The following is a 15,644-nucleotide window of genomic DNA, read 5'->3' as shown; positions in this document are numbered from 1 at the left end:
GTCACTTGATATCTCTCAAGCTCAGTCCCTCAGGTGTAAAAGGAAGAGATTGGTCTAAAAGTTTTCAGAGTCTTTATCCCCTCTCCCCTTCCAGCTCTAAAGCTGGTGATTATATGATCCTTAAAACTGTTTTGCCTTCCTCAAAGGACTGTGATGAAAAAAGTGTTTTTTAAAAATTTTTTTTTTTTTGGCAATTGGGGTTAAGTGACTTGCCCAGGGTCACACAGCTAGTAAGTGTCAAGTGTTTGGTCTGAGGCCAGATTTTAACTCAGGTCGTCCTGACTTCAGGGCGTGTGCTCTATCCACTTTGCCACTAGCTGCCCCCAAGAAAGTGCTTTTATAAGCACTTTTATAAGTACCTGAAAGCATGGTACAAATGTGAGCTGTTATTTATATCTATATAATTTTCTCCTTCAAACATTTAGTTCAGAGTAGTTACTTAACAAACATTCATTGAATGAATGAATGAATTAAGGACCAAGACACTGTTCATTCAATAAGTGAGTTATCCTTCTCAGTATTACCACTAGTACAGTATGACTATTTAATATTTCATTAAGATCTAGCCTATTGCACATCCATGTAATGCTGTCCATTTATAGTGCTGCGGGTGGGGTGGGGGGTCAGTATCACAGGGGAAGGTTTCTCTCATGCTGGTGGAATGTTACAAGCTAGTACACTAGGTAGCAGCTGTCCAACTGCTTTCTTTGGAGTAGAGGGCAGGAATCACGGGGCTGACCAGGTTTGCCAGACATTCCCAGTACATGAGCAGCATATAAATTAAACTTATTTCATGGGATCACAGAAGTAGAGCTGGAGGGGATTCCAGAGGCCATCTGGTCTAACCTCCTCATTTTACTAAGGCCTAGGGAAGGCAAGTGACTTGCCCACAGTCCCACAGATAACAAACATCAGAGGCAGCACTGGAGCCCAGGTCATCCGCCTCTTTTCACTGTTTTAGGCTCTATAGCTCCTCCAGAGTTCTTATTTTAAATGATCTGAACATTTCTTCGGAGACAAAACCAATTACTTGAATGACTAAATTGTGGTTCAGAAATTGGGATTCAGAGTTCTGGGCTCATTTTTCCAGTGGTAGAAATAACTTCCCTGCTCCAGCCCTGTTTACTGGGAGGCAGCAGATTTTTCCCCTTCCCAACCCTGCGGCATAGGTAGGAACTAGGAGCTTCAAATTCATTTTAAAATGGACATTTCTGGATTCTCACCACCGCCTCTGCCTCAGGGGAATTGCTGCCTTTCAATGAATTTCAGCGTTCTTGGACTTGGCCCTGGCTAACAGCCACAGTTCAAGCAGTCAGAAGGCTCACGAATCAAGCTTTAATCCTGTCTGGTACTGACATTAAAGCTCTTACTGTGTGAACTCAGGCCTAATGTGGGGCAGCTTTGTTTTAAAGGAAAAGAACCATCATTGGTTGACTCTGCACTTTACTCCTGGCCTGAACTTGCCCAGGTATTTGTAAAGGTTTCAGACCATCTCTCAAACTCAAACTCTTTCACTTGAAACGATGAGTAGACTGGGGACAGAAAGGACCGGCCATTCTTTCTCAGGATCTCCATGGGAAGAGGAGATCCAAATGACCTACGTGGGACTTCTGGGGGACAAGTAGACCCGACTGCCAGGTGGTATCTTTCCCTGAGGGTCACTGCCAGGTCAGTCTGCTTACAGTAGAGAAGTTTTCAAGGTTTAGCTAGCACTGAGAGCATATAATTCAAGCTGAAACATATCTCAAAAACTAGATAGCCCAAGCTCAGCATTTTAGAGATAAGAAAATTGAGGCCTAGAGGTTAAGTGACTTTCCTAAGGTCATACAGGCATTAAGTGAAGGAGGCCAGACTGCAATCCAAGTTCTCTGCCACCAATTCTCATATCATTTTAGTCATAGATCAAACGATAATTGATAATCGGATGTAGAATCGGAAGGTACCTCAGATGTCACATTTGTGCAACCACTTTGTTTTGTAGATGAAGAAACTTAAGGCCCAAGGTCACAGAAGTCTAAGGAGCAGAGGTGAGGTTCAAAGCCATGCCCTCTGACATCAACTCTCCTTCCCCTAGACCAAGCTCTATTCCGAGGCTGCATTAGACACCAGTATGCTTGGAAAACACAGCTGTGGGGGACATCCCTATGCCGTCCCTTCTAGAAAGGAGGCAGTGATGGTGGCTGTGGCTTACCAAACCTTCCCAAGGGAGAAACTGCTTGGAAGAATTCCACAGCCTGAAAACCACTACACTGGCTTTAAGACCTGCTATATTTACTACCATACCAGTTAGCTAAACAAACCAATTAGGGAGTGATTATTCAAATGACAAAAGGCTCATTCCCATCACAAAGGGCTCACTAAAGAAGCCCTTTAAATACTAGCTAGCTTCCAGTGATTGTCTAGCAACCACTGCACTCCTCTGCAGTGGTTGGGGTCCTGTTGAGTATGTATAGATGAAGCTCAATTTAATTCAACAAGCATTTTTGAAGGGCCTACTACGTGCCAGACATTGAGTGTGTAGTAGGTACCAGGAATACAAAGATAAAAAAATACCCTTCAGTCCCTGCCTACAAAGATCTTACACTTTACTAGAGGATAAAACATGCATTAGCAATAAATCATGATAAAATAAATTCAAAGCAATTTGGAGGAGGGATTGGGAAAGACTACTTATGTAGGTGGTAGCACCTGAGCTGTCTTGAAGGCAACAAGCTATTCTGAGAGGTGGAGGTGAGGAAGGTGGCTCAATGGGCAGAGTCTGGATGACTCGAGTTCTAATTTGGCCTCAGACACTTACCGAGGGCCCTGGGGAGGTCACTGAACCTCTGTCTACCTTAGTTTTCCCAACTGTAAAATAAAATTGGGATAATAACAGCACCCACTTCCCAGGGATGTTATGAATATCAAATGACATCATATTTGTAAAGCACTTAGAACAGTGCCTGGCACCTATCAGGTGGTTAAATTAATAAATGCTTATTCCCTTCCCCTTTAAAGGCTTGGGAGATAGTCTGTGTAAAGGTATGAAGGTGACAGAAATGTCCCATATGGCTTTAGTAATGGGAGAGATGTTAAATCAGTCTGGAAAAATTGGTTAGTCAGGTTGTGATGGGCTCTAAATGCCAACAGAGTAAGAGACAGCATTTTATCCAACAGGCAACTGGGATCCGCTGAGGCTTCTTGTCTAGGAGAGTGGCATGGTTAGATCTGTGCTTTAGAACGTATTTGGCAGTTGTATAGAAAATGGATATAAAGAAAGAAAGAAAGAAAGAAAGAAAGAAAGAAAGAAAGAAAGAAAGAAAGAAAGAAAAGAAAGAAAGAAAGAAGAAAGAAAGAAAGAAAGAAAGAAAGAAAGAAAGAAAGAAAGAAAGAAGGAAAGAAAGAAAGAAGGAAGAAGAAAGAAAGAAAGAAGAAAGAAAGAAGAAAGAAGAAAGAAGGAAAGAAAGAAAGAAAGAAAGAAAGAAGAAAGAAGGAAAAAGAAAGAAGAAAAAAGAAGGAAAGAAAGAAGGAAAGAAAGAAGGAAAGAAGAAAGAAGAAGGAAAGAAAGAAAGAAGGAAAGAAAGAAAGAAGGAAAGAAAGAAAGAAAGAAGGAAAGAAAGAAAGAAGGAAAGAAAGAAAGAAGAAAGAAGAAAGAAGGAAAAAAGAAAGAAAAGAAAGAAAGAAGGAAGAAAGAAAGAAGGAAGAGAAAGAAGGAAAGAAAGAAAGAAGGAAAGAAAGAAAGAAGGAAGGAAAGAAAGAAAGAAGGAAAGAAAGAAAGAAAGAAAGAAAGAAAGAAGGAAAGAAAGAAAGAAGGAAAGAAAGAAAGAAAGAAAGAAGGAAAGAAAGAAAGAAGGAAAGAAAGAAAGAAAGAAAGAAAGAAAGAAAGAAAGAAAGAAAGAAACCAACAAACAAACAAACAAACAAAGATTGGAAGCAGGGAGACAGATCCGGAAGCTACTGAAACAGTCTGGGGAAGAAGTGCTGAAGGCTGGAACTGAGCTGGTAGCTGTGTAAGTGAAGGGGTGCATCAGAGGACATGTCAAGGAGACCTGGCTAATGATTAGACAGTGGGGATGAGGAAGATTGACTCTTAGATTGCAAACCCCAATGACTGGATGGATGGTGGGGCCCTCAACAGATACAGGCAATTTGTGATGCCTAGGGAACATCGAGGTGGTCATGTCCAGTAGGCATTTAGTAACGTAGGAAGAGAGGAGGGCTTGACATGGAGACTTTGGAATCAACTAGATAGAGATGATGACTGAACTTGTTTAAGGGGGCTGATGAGATCACTAAAGGAGACTGAATCCTGATTAGACAGGTAGGTAGAGAACCTAGAAAATGCATTGTTATAAAAACCTAGAGAGTCAGACTAATGCCTTCTAAATCCCCTTTCTGGCTCTAAATCTTTGATCCTATCATTGTCCTCCTATATATCTGTCCTTCCCTTACCCATTAACTCATCTGAGTCTGGTGTTTTCATCCCTACTAGCTCATAGAGACATGGTGTTGCCACATCTGCTAAAACATGTAAAACTGGCCTTCTTATCTCCACGGACCCTAGAAATCTTGGAAAAGTGGGCACTGGAAGTAGGAGACAGATTCTTGGATTCTGAGTCTGACGTTCCTTCCAGTTCCAAATCCTATAATTATGTTAGCATGGAAGAAGGTACAAATTCATAATGGCCTGGAAATGGTAAAGGAGATCGGAGAAGGTGCTGCATGTTGTTGGATAGCAAGAATGGAATATGTCAGTAACCCAAAGTCAGATCAACAGGATACCTCTTTAAGACACTTGGTGGAAGTAAGGTTTTGGACCAGGACAAATGCTGTTTTTTTCCAGGAATATTAGTTCTTGAACACACAGGGAGAGGAAATTGAATGGCCTTGTTCCCAAAGAATGAAAAGGAACTGGTATAGAAAATATTTGAGTGTGACACACTATGGAATGGTCATCACTGTACAATTAGGTTCCATATTCTTATGGGAGAGGGGAAAAAAAAACCCAAACAAAAACTATCATGTGGTTACTCACTTTTCAAAAAGGGAAAGACAACAAACTGTGGGGGTTAGGTAAAAATTGGAAGAGCTCAAAAAAGGAAATAAGCCACAGGAAGCCTGGAGACCATTTATAAACATCTTATCGGAAGCCCAGGCTGAATGTGGGCTGAGGATCAAAAATAGCAGGTACCCTGGGGGTGTGGGGGTGGCGGTGGTGTGAAGATCATACATGGCAAACTGGCTAAGTCAGTAGTGACCACCACAGAGAGAAGGCACCTTTCTAAAATGAAACTGGAAAACAGAAGATACTTTGTGAGAGAATGCAAAGGCAAAGCTCTTTTGAACCCAAGGGCACTGACGTGACTACATTTTTAAAAAATTTGTTACAGCAAAAGGAGAACTACTATCAGAACCATAACATGACATATTTGCACCTGGGACAAATGATAAGACAGGTACTCTGAGTCTGGATTGGTAGGGTGGTAGGAGGTGATGTGAGTCACTGTGTGCTAGAATACAGAACCCCAGGGACACTGGCGTGAGGCTGCTATTGAAGAGTGGGAGGAAGCAGGCAGGGTGAGAAAGGATCTTAGACCAGCACACCAAAGGCCTACAAGTACTGTCCGCACCCTCTAAATTTGGTGCCTTGGGGATAGCTCTGGACACCCCACCCGAAATGTGGACCTGACTCTAATTAAAGATTCCATGGAAATGAGGGGATCATGAGAAAAAAGGTCAACTTGGAGTTGAAAAGGAAGGAAAAATGGAAGAAACTGGATTAATTCTTTTCCTTGGTCTTTCCTGAGGGAGACATTAGACAAATGAAATCCTGACAAATATATTGGATGGTCTACAACTAATGGAAAAAATTGATGTAGCAAAATCCCCAGGACTGGGACCAGATGGAACCCCACCCAAAGTTTCCAAGGAGCTCAAGATGGAAATTGTTGGCCAAAATGTGTAATGCTACAAATGGCCACCACGTTTTGGAGCTGACTTGAATTCAGAGGAGGGCCTGCGGGTGCTCCTTTGCTTAGGAGGGTTCAGAGAAATTCACGACTGAGAGAACCATAATGGGTTATGGAGGGAACACAGGAATACTTGAAATGTAACCACTGAAGGTGATATAGTAGGGGATGAGGGAACAAAGGAACACAGCATGCCACCATAATACGTTACTCAGTGTTCCTGTCAGAACAGAAAATTCTGGAATGCATGAACTTCAGTGCAGAAAGATAAGGTATTGCCTTTCATATGGGAATAGAATGCTAGTTAACCCCATCAATATGGCATGTGCTTTGAGTAATTTTGCCAACAGTGGAGATATTTCTACTTCCACTAAAGTTTTTTACCTCAATGCCTCATGGCATGGAGATGACCCTGGGTTTTTGAGGGCAATGCCAGCAAAGAATGGTCTCTGGCAGGACCTACCAAACTGAAAAGTTTTGCCAATAGCTCAGTGTCAACTGGGAAGGTCTCCAGAAATATGCCCCAGAGATCTGTACTTGGCCCTGTGCTGTTTAACATTTTTATTCATGACTTGGATAAAGGCATAGATGACACGCTTATCAAATTTGCAGATGGCACATAGCTAGGAGTAATACCTAACACATTGGATAACAGAGTTAGGAAGCAAAAAAAAAAAGATCTTGATGGATGAGAGCATTGGGTTGAATCCAAGAAGATGGAATTCACAATGGATCAATGTAAAGTCTTACACTTGGGTTCAAAAAATCAACTTCCCAAGTACAGAATGGGTGAGTTATGGTTAGACTATAGTTTGTTAGAAAAAAAAAAAGATCTGGAGATTTGAGTGGACTGCCAGCTCTATAGAAGTTAGCTGGGTGATCTGGCATCCAAAAAATAAATGTTAGTGTGATCTGGGGCTACATGAGAGTCAGTGCCTCCAGGAAAGGGAGTGACATTGATGAGTTGGAGAGTATCTAGAGGACCAACATAGCCTTGACTCCATGCCATGGAAGGATCAGCTGAAGGACCTGGGGATATTTAGCTTGAAAAACAGAAGACCCAGGGGGATTAAGATAGCTACCCTAAGTATCTGAAGGGCTGTCCTGTAGAAGAGGGATTAGGCTTGTTCTGTTTGGCCCTGTAGCCCTTAGTTGACGATGTTGGAGAGCTGCTATGGCCAAAACAATCACCATGATGAATTGTTTTGGCCATAGCAGCTCTCCAACATCGTCAACTAAGGGCTACAGGAGGTGTGATTTGTGCCAAGGGAGGACATTATCCATACTGTTGAAACCCCAGATCCTAGAAGTTCTGCTGGGGAAGAGTTGACACTAAGCCAGCCCTACTCCCTTCTGTAATTATCCCTACAACCAGCATGATCTGTTTGCCACCTTGCTGCCTGGAGTTAGGGGGTGGAATCTGTGGCCAAAGGGCAGTAAAGCTAACAAGCCCACGTGGGCATTGGAACTATGACTGAGGTTTCATTAACACTACGTTACAACCCGCCGCAAAGGAGAAGGAATGAAGTGGGCTGAGAAGATAGGAGGTTTGATTCATCACATGGGAGGGGATGGGTCAGAATGCTGAGATTTAGTTACCACCATCAAAGGAACTGGGGACTTAAAAGCTATGCATGTAAGTATAGTAGTCTCTGCTTGGCTTCCAAAGTCAAACATTTTCATTGAACTTTGGAAGAAGCTGGGTGATGATTTCACAGTGTTTATTAATACAGTTGGGGGGTGGGAAGCAAAGTGACTGCTTTGTTATTTATTTTTATTTTAAATAAAAGGAACTCCCAGCTGTGTGACATGTGCAGCCCCAGCAAAGCTACGGATCTAAGAGATCCTGTGTTTTTCTACAGGAGCACCAAGACTAGTTGGATTCGACAGTTCAAGTCAACAAACATTTCCAAAGCAGCTACTATGTGCAAGGCCTTCTGCTTGCCACTGTAGCAATGACTGGATGAGGTCATGTTTGGAGAGATAGACAGGTATCTATCTCCTGGATAGCTAGGTAGAAGGTAGAAGCCCAACCAGATAAGATAGGATCTTTTGGGAAAAGTGGCAAAACCTGTTTCCTGAAGAATATGAAATTTTGTTCAGGAAGGGCTGTTCCCAGGACAGGACATTCCACCTCCAGTTTCCATGACTTTGCACATGTTCTCCCCCAGCCTGGAATGTACTCTCTTCCTCACCTCCGCCTTGTGGAATTCTTAGCTTCCTTCAAAGCTTAGCTCAAAGTGCCACCGCCCACAAGGGTCTATCCTGAAGCCCTGTGCTGCTAGCACCTAGACCTCACAAATGAATTTATCTATATTTCATATTTAATTTTCCATGTACATCTCTTCCCCCAATAGAATGTGAGCTCCCTAAGGCCAGTGACTACTTTGTCTTTGGCTCCCCACCACCTAGCACACAGTAGGCACTTAAATACTTGTTGAATGAATAGAGAAGGGGCTATATTACAAGAGAAAGAGGTCACTGAATTTGGACTGAGAATCTAGGTTGCAGTCTTGGGTCTGCTACTTGCTAACTGTGGGATTTGAGGCAAGTCATGTGACCTCTCTGTCCTCAGTGTTCTCCTCTATAAAATGAGGGGGTTGTATGATGGCTTATAAGATCTTTTCCAGCTCTGTCATGTGCTTCAATTACTGCATAACTTCTATTGGGTGGTTTGGGTTGTCTTTGGTAAATGGAGACTTTCTAATGATAGACCCTCAGAACATTAAATCTAAAGGATCCTTAAATAATATGAATAACTGATGTTTAGATGGTAGGGTTTTTTTTTAAGTTTGCAAAATGCTCTATATATTATATCACTGGAGTCTCACAGCGGCCCTGGGAGATAGGTACTGAAGATATTCTTAGCCTTATTTCACAGAGGACGAAACTAAGGCTCGACTAGCTATATTTGTGACTTAGTCACACAGCTAGAGCTGGGTCTTTAACCCAGGTTTTCTCCTTGGCCAGCACCCTTCCCAATATTCTCTGCTATCTCTTAGAAGGCAAGCAGTACCATCCTCTCAACCTCAGACTCTGAGATTCTCAACTTTAACTAACAGCTACAATCCTCAGTCAGGAAGCTAACTATCACTGCTGTGCTTGCATTCCATAAGTAGGAGTACCAAGTACCAGAATGCTTACATGACCTAACCAGCAGCACCATGCTCAGTTATCTACTTGGGAAACAAGAGTATTAACCTTATTCAAGATTACACAGATGCTAAGTATCAGAGGTGAGATTTGAACCTAGGTCCTCTGACTCCAGACCAGTGCTCTTTCCACTGTATTACATCCCCAGCGCCTAGCACGGCTGCCTAGAACGTAACAGGAGTTTCATACAAGCTTGTAGGAATGAAGTGAATTGACCGACATAAGCTGGAGGCAGTGTGGTGCAGTGCAACAAAGCTTGGCTTGAGAAATAGGAGCTCTGGCTTCTAGTCCAATCTCTGTCTCTAGCTAGCTATGTGACCTTGAGCAAGTCACTGTCCATCTCTGGGCCTCAATTTTGTTTTCTGTAAATTGAAGGGCCTGGATCTGATCTCTCTGTTTGCTTTCTCCATGTCATGCTGTAATTGCTAGCATGAACTCCATTTAGTAGGAACCACAGAGAAAAATGTTTCCCGCTATAAGCAAATTGCAATGTATATTGTCTAGGATAAGGGTGGAGAACGATCATTTGGCCTCCAATGAAGTGATTGATAAAACAAGTCCAGCATTTTGTGTTTCTATGTCTGGTGCCATGTTTGTGTTTCATTCAGACCATAGAACGGGACAGGACCTCAGAGGTCACCTATTCAAGCCCCTCTCATTTTATAGAAGAGGAAACTGAGGTCCATAGAAGGAAAGGGACTTGCCTGAAGTCACATCTAGGTCGTCTATGGCAGAGACAGGATTTGAACTCAGATTCTTTCCGTCCAAACCTAGGGTTCTTTCTTTCTATTGTTCTATATTGCACAGAAGTCTAATACTTCTAAGATTTTCTTTAACTTATGGGGGAAAAGGGGATTAAAAAAAAATCTGAAGGCCTAAAATAGCCATATTGTTCCCAACTCTCACGCCCCACCCACTAGATTTCCGGTTTCATTGTCCCTGTAGTCCTGGAGGGCTGTGTTGCCTTCTTGGCTCATCTTGAAAAAAGCCCAAATAAACTCTGAGCCTGTTTTATAAAGAATCCATTTGGGAAAATGAGATGAAAAAAAAGAAGAAGAAAAAAAAAGAGCTAAAAAAAGGGTCCTATCCTCTGTCCTGATGACTCAGGCCCAGATGAAGTCTGTGAGGCAAATGGAGCCAGTGGGTTCTTCTTGGGTTGGGGATTCCACAAGTTGGCTTCCACACTATGGGCCGGGAAGAACACCAAGCAGGATCCTTGGGCTGGCACAGCCCAGGCTAAACCCAAATATGCTCGGTCACCAAACCTCTTCCTTAAGGCTCCAGATACTGACACTCTCCTGGGTTCAGTTTACCCATGTAGCAGAAACTGTATCTCAAAATCAACAGAACCCCAAAGGGAAACTGAAAGAATTCCCTATAAGGACAGGTCTAGGCTATGCTAGATTTCTAAATCCAAAAATCTTTTTTTTTTAATAGCCCTATAACACATCCCCAGAGGACCACGCCCGATAGTGAGAGTTCCTCCTTCCTGGCCCTCTAAATTGTGAAATCCAAGCCTACAGAAGCCTGCCTGAGTTCTCTGCAGGAGTGATCCTGCCCTCTTGGGCTCTGGAAGCTTCCATGATACTTCCCATGGTGTTTGGAACAGAATTGTACTCTTAAACCCCAAAGCTTTTGGGTGATGGGCCTGAGAAGCTGTCCCCCTCAAACCGCCAACAACACCCTCTGCCTCATTTAAGCAAGGGAAACAAAAGGCACCCGACTTGGGGGTTTATGTCAGCAACCGCCAATTCACACCAGGTAAATGCAGGGAACTGGCTTGTCTACTGCAGCAAGACATGCTACTGGAGCTGACTAGGGCTGGTATTTATCTGTTGTTCAGTCACATCGGACTGTATTTATTTTTGAGCCACTGCTCCAATTAAGCTGACATCCCCTTTATCAAGGGACTCATTTCTTGCAAATTGAATTGAACTTTGCAAAAATCTCTGTGTAGCAAGCACCTCAGGGTTTGATTGGGGATGCACAGCAACTGAAGAAATTAATCACCGATCAGTTTACCACATTATGATGGCTTCCATTAAAGCAGCAGCAAGGTGGAGAAGTCATTCTCAATGATTCCCTAGGGTCATATCAGTAATATCTTGGAACGTGGAATGTGTGTGGGCAATCCAATCTGCTGGGCTGTCAGTGACTTATTCCCTTTCAGTTCCAAGCCCCTCCCCCAATCAAAATACCCAGGGAGATGTAAGGTGGACTGGGGGAAAGCAGTCCCTGAGAGGTTGAACAGCTTCATGGATCAACAGTGTCCTCCTACCCTTATAGGACTTCATGGATTTTTACAAAATGCTTTCCCAAACACTCACTTGTTAAATCTCGGCAATAACTCTTTTGTGGGAGATAGCAGAAATGTTATGATTATGGTTGATTATGGTTATTGGTAGCTAGGTAAGGTAGAAGGAGTCCTAAATTTGGAATCAAAGCACGTGGGTTCAAATCCCAATTCTGACACTTACTATCCATGTGACTTTGTATAAGTCGCTTAACTTCTCTAGGCCTCAGTTTCCTCATCTATAAAAAATGAGACTAAATCATAGTGGCTCTATCACTCTGAAGTTTTTTAAAGTGCTTTATGCATAATATCTCATTTCATCCTCACTTTGACTTGTGAGGGAAGTTTGATTATTATCCCCATTTTATAGATGAGGAACTGGAGCTTTGGAAAGGGTAAGTGATTTGCCTAGGGTCCCATAGCTCTTAAGTTCCCAGTGATTGCAACCTTCTTTTGACCTACTAAATCAGATTTTAAACTTTTTTGTGTATGTCATGAATCCCTCTGGTTGTGATGACCCCTTTGGCTGTGATAGTGACCCCATCTCAGAATAATGGTTTTAAATGCATAAAATCAGATATATGGGATTGCAAAGGAAATCAAAGGTTAGTAAACCTGCTGAAATCTGCCCATGGACAATTTAGGTATTATGGATCCCAGGTCAAGAACTCCTGTCCTAAAGCATTTGTGGTCCCTACCATTCACTTTCTTCCATAAAGCTCACCATTTGATGCCTCATGGTGGCCTTGGGTTCTTACAGTTTGTGCCAGAGGCAAGACAGGTCTTCCTGAGTCCAAGACCAGTACTCTATCCACTCCCCCACCCCAAACTCCCTCCTAGCTCTAAATCTCTGACTCTATAATCTCCATTTTAACAGAAGAGTGGTGCCAGGCTCACAGACATGGCATGACCTAAGGTCATACAGCAGAGGCCACATATCTAGAAGAGTCAGAAGAGGAACAAAAACCCAGAGCTTCCAAACTTCCAAATCAGTACTCTGTCCACTCTATCATGGTTGCCTCACCATGGAGTCCCAGCAGGAGCTGCAGCCCCAAGGACTGAATCCTTTCTCTATTATCACTTTCACATGGGACTTTGGGGCTTTATACTTCTCTACAACACAGCCCACAAGTGGCCATCCAGTCTTTGCCTGAAGGCTGCCAGGCCAGGGGAAGCTGCCACCTCCCAAGGCAGCCCATTCCACTTTGGGACAGCTCTCTCCCGCTTAGTGAGAGTTTCCTTACAGGGAGCTGAAATCTTCTCTGTCATTTCTACGTATTGCTCCTGTTTGCCCTCCTGGGCCAAGCAGAGCAAGGCTAATCCCTTGCACTCATGACAGCCCTTTGGACCTTCTTAATAGCTCTTGTGTCCCCCCTGAGCCTTCTCTTCTCCAGGATAAACATTCTCAGTTCCTTAAAGGGATGCCATGATCTCAAGGCCAGAGCCTGCTCATTGTCCTCTGGACGCTCTCTAGCTTATCAATGCCCTTATGAAAATGAAGCACCCAGCAGTGAACACAAGGATCTCTGTTAAGCCAGAGGGAGAGGTAAGCAGGGCTATCACTTTCTGAGTCCTGGACATGATGCCTCTTTCTGGAGCTTAAGATGGGAAAAGCTTTGCTCGCTCAGAGTACAAACAAGTGAACTATTATCTACACTTACATTCTTATGAAGTTGAGTTTTTGAACCCAAGCATAATACTTAATGGGTTTTTTTCCATTTTATGAGATTAGGCACAGTTTTTCTACCCTGGCAAGATTTTTCCACATTGTGACTGTCTTTCATCGTATAAGTGTGCTTTCACTCTCTCTCTCTCTCTCTCTCTCTCTCTCTCTCTCTCTCTCTCTCTCTCTCTCTCCCCTCTCTGTCTGAACTTTGTACCATCTGTACATTTCATAAACATGCTGTATATCCATTTTTTCTAAGTCACTGATTAAAAACAAGAGAGTAAACAGCACAGAACTCAAGATAGGTGAGTAAGCACCCTCTACTTCTGGTCCTTAAAGGCTACTACTGCCTATCTGAAAAACTTTCAAGTAAGAATATTGAGGTGTGAGGGACCAAAGAAGCATTAGTCTTGGCCTCACTTTTCTTCTTCTATAAAATGAGGAGAATGACTTAAACAAACACCCAGGATAGGGGCTCACTAAAGGAAGGTCAGAGGAATGGCTGTCTCCATTTCCTCTGGAACTCACCACCATGTCTGGATCTCACTTTCTGGTGAGTTCATTGTGGAGACAATGCTGAAGTGGGTGATTATCAAATCAGGAGGAGGGCTAGAGAAACACTAATGTGCCTTCCAGCTCGAACACTCTCCAAGTTCTAAGAGGCTCCCAATTACATGGGCCTCATTCAGTTTATCCTGCCATTGGCTTAGAGGAAGCTGGGCAGCTGGAATTAGAATGAGATCCCACTGAACTAACCCAGAGACATGGGAGAAGTGTGGTTGAGGGTAGGGGAAAGCAGTTCTAAGCTCTCTCTGGAAGCTCTAACAGAACACGAAGCAGCATTATAATTTCAAGGCACAAAGACCTGGTGAGTTCTCAACAGTCTTTTTCTTAAGTCTCATGCACTTGAGAAAATTGGACAGTTATAGGACAATTATTTTTTATGGGAAGCGTCTCTGTGAACTCTCTAGCTCACTGCAATGCTGAAGTTAAGCCTTGTGAATTTCTGTAATGGGAATCTCTGGTAGGGATCTATAATACCATGAAGGTGTCAGGAAATTTGTTCTAACAGTATCTAATAGGTCTCAAGAGTCCACCTCTGGGAAGTCTGGGGCAGAAGAGCAATCATTGGGTCAAGAGTCAGCTCCAGGCTAGGTTTCAGATGGAGCTCTGCTGGTTATTAGCTAGGTGAGAGTAAGGCTAAGTCATTTAACCTTTCCGGATCTCAGGGTCTTCATTTTTAAAACGAGAGGATCAGATTAGATTCTTTCTCTCTCTCTCTCTCATTCTGACACATTGAGGATTCTGGCAAATTTTGTTCCTCATGAAATTCATAGCTTTGAGAACAGTTCTATATGTCTCCACACCCCTTCATGTGAAAACATCTGGATCAAGTGAGATCATGTGTAGAAAGTACTTTATGAACCTTAAAGTACTGTATCAATGCCAGCAGAAATTATTAAAGGTTATCTAGTTCCCAGTGATTGCAACCTTCTTTTGACCTCCTAAATCAGGTTTTAATCTTTTTGTGTGATTCATGAATCCCTCTGGTTGCTATGACCCCTTTGGCTGTGATAGTGACCCCTCTCAGAATAATGGTTTTAAATGCATAAAATCAGATATATGGGATTGCAAAGGAAATCAAAGGTTAGTGAACCTGCTGAAATCTGCCCATGGACAATTTAGGTATTATGGATCCCAGGTCAAGAACTCCTGTCCTAAAGCATTTGTGGTCCCTACCATTCACTTTCCTCCATAAAGCTCACCATTTGATGCCTCATGGTGGCCTTGAGTTCTTGCAGTTTGTGCCAGGGAACCCAAGCTATGACTGGTCCCACCAAGTGGGATGGGCTTGGTGATGAACTCTCTATCTGTTTCCCAAAGACCCACCTGGATAAGGACGGAGAGGCATACACACACACACACACACACACATACACACACATATATATATATGTATATAGTAAATTTACATATATATGTAAATGAACTCATACACAGAATATCAATCACCTATTTTTCCAGATAAGAAGGTTGCTGTTACTTCACAGGGGAAAATAAGACATTCCAGTTTCATTATGTCTGTTTTTTTTCAAACCGCTAAAAACGCTGCCACCCCAATTTCACAGGAACATTTCTATCACTTACAATTGGCTGGAGCTGAGCGCCCGGGAGCATGAATTGCATCTGCTGCGCAAACATGGCAGCCGCAGTCTTTTGCTGTATCAGGTTGTTGCGCCCGTTAATTTCCAGCTGGGTCTTTAGGTGGGGAGGAGGGTGAAGATACTTGCAGTTCTCTCGAGTGCAGCGGCCCTGAAAACAAAAAGACCAAGCTTGTAGACAGTGGCATTTTGGACCCAGGGGGCAAGTGGTTTATATGTATGAAGCTTATATACACAAAAAAAAAAATAAGAAAAATCTTAAAGCTAGAACCTCAGCTTACTAAGACCCAATAAGGATTTCCCATAGCTTTTGTAAGCTGAAAGCATAAAATGATTATTTCAATTAAGTAAAACTCAAAGGTTGAGGTTACATATGCAATTAGTCCAGATGTGTGAATCCGTAGTATGAATGTAGTATGTGT

The 15,644-nt window shown here is 42.7% G+C and overlaps 1 protein-coding gene across 5 annotated transcripts in view; it reads right to left on the bottom strand.

The window, feature by feature from the left end:
* The window catches only part of MBNL3 (muscleblind like splicing regulator 3), a 163,156-nt gene that overhangs the window by 32,150 nt on the left and 115,362 nt on the right, over positions 1-15,644 (bottom strand). For all 5 annotated transcript variants that reach the window (XR_002321241.2, XM_020969802.2, XM_020969803.2 and 2 more), the window contains one exon: positions 15,209-15,373. Coding sequence is in view for 4 of the 5 variants with exons in the window: in XM_020969802.2 (XP_020825461.1) it covers positions 15,209-15,373 (165 nt within the window). In the remaining variant the exon portion in view is untranslated. The remainder of the gene's footprint in view (positions 1-15,208; positions 15,374-15,644) is intronic.

The sequence above is a fragment of the Phascolarctos cinereus genome, unplaced genomic scaffold, assembly GCF_003287225.1.
Source record: "Phascolarctos cinereus isolate Bilbo 61053 unplaced genomic scaffold, phaCin_HiC Scaffold_8;HRSCAF=390, whole genome shotgun sequence".
Taxonomy (NCBI): domain Eukaryota; kingdom Metazoa; phylum Chordata; class Mammalia; order Diprotodontia; family Phascolarctidae; genus Phascolarctos; species Phascolarctos cinereus.
This window is presented reverse-complemented; position numbering and strand designations above follow the sequence as displayed.